Here is a 5337-nt window from a genome sequence, read left to right on the forward strand (position 1 = left end):
AACAAAAAAAAAACCTGCAAGAGACTTAGTACTTCTTTTTTAGATCGAATAAATAATTTGTATACATATATTGATATTACCTACTATTTGTCCCTTTATAATAAATTGTTCATTAACAAATTTCAACCTTATTTCTTTGTAGGGTACTTCATTATTCGATCTTGTACGTTCGTTGACATTTTCGCAAACAATTTGCGGCACGACGGGTTGTCCTTTTTGACAGTTATGTGTCTCAGATTCTTTTGGGCAAATTTGAATGCATTCTCCTCGGGGAGATGGGGTATATTTTGATAGAGGGTGTGGCCGGGTATTACCATAACTCACTTGGTATCAGGATAATTTGCCTTTTGAGAACTATTAGCTCGTAATCTCGGGTTCAAGCTGAAAACAGAAAAACTAATTAAAATGTTCGCCCAGCCTGATGAATGGTCTGGGACTTCCTATAAGCAGACAGTTACCGTGATAGGGAATCCACCCTGTAATTAATACGATTTGAGTGAATGTGTTCCATCATCATCAACATCATCTTGCGTGATTTGCTTCACCACCGTTGCGGAAAAGTTTCCTTCAACCTATGCATAGTATAGCATATTCAACGCATATCCTGACTGAAAAAGGCGGTCGGTCACGCATCGTCTTCTTGTCATAATTTTTTCTTATTTCGCTTTTCGGTCAAATATCCTATTAAATATTCAAGCGAATCTGTAGGCTGTCAGCTCGGGCCTTCCTCTTAATGACATTTCAATAATTAATGTACTTTCGCTGCTTTCTTTTTTCGGCACTCGTCTCGTTTCATTTCGCGTCGTTTCCTGGCTCGTGTGCGTGTCTTTTCGCCAGGACTTTTTGACTCTGGCTATCTGACTAGATATCATCAATCAAAGTATATTTTTAAATGTTTCGGCTATTTCGGGGAGCTCCTGCTGTCGCGGCTTATAAATGATGTTTTTGTCGAGCACTTTTTCCTATTTTGATTACATTTTTTGTTGATATTTTTCCAGAAGTTACATTTTGATAATTTGAAGAAACTAATCCAATTTCCTCTCTCGTACAATTTTCCTCCATTTGCACAACTGTCATAATAGCCGTGGTGGATTTTCGGTGGAGTTTTCCAACTGATTACACGACTCCAACACGCACACGCCTTTGGCTAATCCTTGAGCCAGGTCCAAGGGTCCTCATAACTCCATAACAGGAGCATTTCTACTTTGCAGCACACAAACCCGAGCTAATGACATTAGGCTGTCTGCCATTAGTTCTTGAATGATTCGATTTGATATAATTTTATTTCATCCCAAGCTTGCCAAAAAAGAGGGGGCAAGTAAAACGAAATGCCACAAAAACCAAAAATAAAACCATGTTGGTTAACAAAAATTTTTTGTTAGGGCTGTGTTACAATATATTCAAAAATAGGTAGGAAAATGTGACATTTTGAAACGTAATCTAAAAATAATGGCTTAATAGAGATTTAATAATTTAGAAATAACTATATAACATTTAATTAAATACTACATTTTGATCATTTAGTTTGTTTTGTGTTGTGAAGTAGTTTGAATTAATCTACATTTCAAGTACTGAATGTATAAAAAGCGAATATTATCCGTTTTAGCCCAAGACAATCAATTCTATCACAATCCATTTCAACACGTTTTTCAAAAAGGCAACCAGACTTATACTTCATCAGACAGTTTAATTTACTTTTTTTGTTTAGGGATTTGCCTTTTTTTTTTTGGGTCTTTATTTATTTCTGCACGAGCATCCGCAGATCGGTCATATTGTTTTTCTACCTCTCTGCTTTAAGTCTGCCCATTCTATTCAAACCAATTCGTTTTTGGAAAAAAGAATAGAACAAAAATTGGCCAACATGTCAGACAATTATGTGGAAGGTAGCCATCAAACCAACCGAGATAAAGATCAGTCAAGGTTAAGGCCCGAAACATAAAAAAAGGGATACCTCTATTGACCGAAAACAGTTCTTGGAAATTTATGGATAAAGTTTTGTTTTGATTCGAGTTCACTTAACTTTAAGCGGTCTCCCTTGCCCAAAATTAGAAACACTTTCCGAACTAATTAACAGCAGAGAAGTGAACGAGAAGTTTTGGAAGAATTTCCTGCCAGGGATTAAATGCTTTCTGTCTGTGATTTTTACAGCTCTTCGCTTACAAATCGCTCGACATTTGGCGCAGCTTCAAACATAATCATAAACTTGTGTTAATTATTTTTCATATGCCAATCACGGTACCGTGGGCAAAACTTTTATCTGTTTAACGTTAATTAGTTTTGTTTGGCAAAGTGAAATTTCTGATTTCTTTTTTCGCGAGCTTTGCAAACTTTTATGAACTTTTTTCGGGCAATCAAAGTGAATTGAACTGCAGGATGTGCAAGGATATGGCAGCTGCATAAGTGCAAAAGTTTAATTAAAAGTCCTGGCCGCGTTCGCGGAACCCAGTCATATCCTGCGAGCTGATGACGAGACCCTCAAGGATTGCACATTGATTTTTTTCGTGCCATTTGCCGCTTGCAAAAATTAACTTAAAAATGCAAATTGTTTTGTTAGCACCTAATTTTTGGCATTATCGGCGGGAAAAGGATGTCAAGAATGCCGGAGGGTGGAATTTCCCCGACTTTGATGCAAAAGTTGCTGCATCGAAAAATCTTGAAAAATATTTTTGTATTTCCTTTTTGCATAATTGAATTTTCTTTGTGTGTTTCACTGCTGCCGCTTGTTGAACAATGTTGTCAAAGTGGCTGAAAAGTTTTCCTTGAAGTTAAAAAGTTGGACTTCAGGAGCTCATTCTCCTTTAAGTTTGCACATTCCTAGAAATTGAGAGTTTCAATTTATACCGCGGTACATCCTACTTTACAAACATATTAACATTAAATAATTTATTTACATTAAATAATTTATTTACAAGGCAGTTGTATAAGGCATGTATGTTTTAAAAACAAATATATCTTTACGCGTGACATTTTAAAGTTAAATCAATTATTATATTGTATTACATATACCCAAAATTATTTAACTACTGAAACTAATTCGAATACTGTTCACATGGTTAAAAGTTCAAAGTATTTCCGTAATCATTAAAACATATTGAAAAATTTTGACTTAACAATTTGATCGCAGGTTTGTTTTTTAATGTTTTATTTTATTTAATTCATTGAATTTAGATAATTTTGTATATCGATGTTCTGCTTCCGTCGTTAATTTTAGTTGATTTCTGATTAATTTCAGGAAACCTTTTTTAATTTGAGCCATATACATATAATGTGGAAGCCGTCGGAACCACTTGTAACTAATGGCGGTTCATTTGTCAATTTAAAATAAATAATAAATAAATTAAAATATATATTTATTTTTTTTGCATCGCGCTTGTGATCTGCTTTTACTCAAAGATCAAAATTGTCGAATGAAGAACTTGATTGATTGAGTATTGAAAAGCGGTTTTCTAGAAAGTTCCTTGCCGTCGGAGAAATGAATTTCGAAAATACTAAAATGCGGTTTTTCCACCTCAGTTTTTTTTGCATCATCATCTTTTGCTTGCGTTGTCTTTTCCTGTGAATAATCTGAAAAATGGCCGTCAATAATAAAAAGACTAATTGTTTTTATTTTTATAATTTTCGCATTTTTTGTTTTATTGACTTTTTTGTTTGACAAAAAATTGATGCAATTTTTAGCCAACTACGATTCGTTTTCATTTTTTCATGGGTTTTGTTCTTAAGAAAAACTTAGAAAAACTTCGCTTACAAAAGAACTTACAAACTATTACAGTAGTAATTCATTTAAATAAGTTTTAGGTGTAAATTATGTCTAAAGAAACTATTTTTCTTGTTTTAAAAAAAATACAAAATTGGGAATTTTTTCAAACGGGGTTTTAAAATGATTTTTTTTTTTAAATTTTCGTTCTTTTAAATTTTTTTTTGTAGAAACAAAACCATTATCACAATCGCTTTGATGAGTAAACTAAAATTGGGTGGGAGTTATGGCTTTAACCTTGACTGGTGTAGAAATCGAATGCCGTCGGCTGTTGAGTGATGACTGCTTTTTGGGTTGGCTCATGTTTAATTCCTTTGTACTCTGGATTTGGGCTGGTCTATTTTAGTTTTCCCCCGAAGTAGTTTCTCGATTATTTTACTGCGATGGCTTGCGATATTTGCCGCACTTTCTTCCGCTCTTCGGAAGGCATGGGCTGTACTGCCTTAGTGTTTCCAGGACGACGGTGGCCAGGAATCTCCACTGGGACTCCCGCAGGCGGAGAATCTGCTGCTCCTTTAGCTCCGCCTCCCGCAACAAAGTCGCCTGGTCGGGTATGAAGAATGCCACTGCCATTGTGGGATTATCTGTCGCTCGGAATTACACAATTGCCAATGACTCAATGACTTTCTCTTCGGCACAATGAATGTTTATCAAGTAGTTCTTTGTTGCTGGCGGGGCACACACACGTTGCTTTCGTATTTTCGAGTTCGTTCACTTTGTTCTCAACGTTTTGCTCTGCTTTCAGATAGGTCTTTGAGATGCGTTCGCTGCGCTGGCTGAATTCAAATGAATATAGTGAGTGGTGCTCCGAGGCTTTTTATACCTGGCGCTCTCCCGTCGTCGTATTCTCTGATTTTCTGGTGGTGGCTGCTCTTGTCTTGGGCCTGTTTCGCTCTTTTGCTCTCTGGCTGGGTTTTTTTTGTTTTGGTATTTTTGTTGACATCGCCTCATTCGCAGCTCCCAAAACCGAAAAAACAGAACAAAAGTTTTGTTGAGGGCGGTGGGCGGGGCCACCTTGCGCCTGTTGCCAAGCGTGTTTTGTTGTTGTTGTTGTCAGGTTGTTGGCAGCGCCTTTGTTGTAAATGTGTGCGGCGAGAAGTACAGTTAGCATATTAATTGTATTAAATCGTCGGGGCATGACAAACGTTTTCCACCAAGGAGTTCGACGGAGAAAGGGATAATAGGAGGGAGCTTTTCTACAGACGTTTTAAATACTCTCTCGTAAAATAACCTCTCTTCGCATTTTTCGTTACTTAACAGGACAGTTCATTAAAGCATAAAACGAAAATCTACCAATTTTCATGTCCATACGGTTAAAATCAACCAAGTTGGCCAGGACTGATTAAATTATATTATATAATATTGTAGAATCAAGGTAATTGTAGTTTGTTGAGGGCTTATAAACTAATTTTCATCTTTATTATATTTTAATTGAATTTAAAATCTTTAGTGCTCTCAAATGTAAACAATTAATGAATAAATAAATAAAGTAATTAATGCTCCAATCATCTAAATTTATTTAGTAGTCTGCATAAACTCATTTTAGATATTTATAACACAATAACATGATAAAAAAATTAGAG

General features: G+C 35.6%; 1 protein-coding gene across 1 annotated transcript; it reads right to left on the bottom strand.

Annotated features, from left to right (window-relative positions):
• Positions 1-3612: 3612 nt before the first annotated feature.
• LOC128257267 (cell death protein rpr) lies at positions 3613-4549 on the bottom strand. Its single transcript, XM_052988214.1, has one exon. It carries the CDS (start codon positions 4325-4327, stop codon positions 4130-4132), a length of 198 nt encoding a protein of 65 aa, XP_052844174.1. The 5' UTR covers positions 4328-4549; the 3' UTR covers positions 3613-4129.
• Positions 4550-5337: the final 788 nt, after the last annotated feature.

Source organism: Drosophila gunungcola (assembly GCF_025200985.1).
Source record: "Drosophila gunungcola strain Sukarami chromosome 3L unlocalized genomic scaffold, Dgunungcola_SK_2 000002F, whole genome shotgun sequence".
NCBI classification, from domain to species: domain Eukaryota; kingdom Metazoa; phylum Arthropoda; class Insecta; order Diptera; family Drosophilidae; genus Drosophila; species Drosophila gunungcola.

Bases quoted from the DNA above. Each gene is read 5' to 3' on its own strand.
- LOC128257267 (XM_052988214.1), bottom strand. From the start codon at position 4,327: ATGGCAGTGGCATTCTTCATACCCGACCAGGCGACTTTGTTGCGGGAG.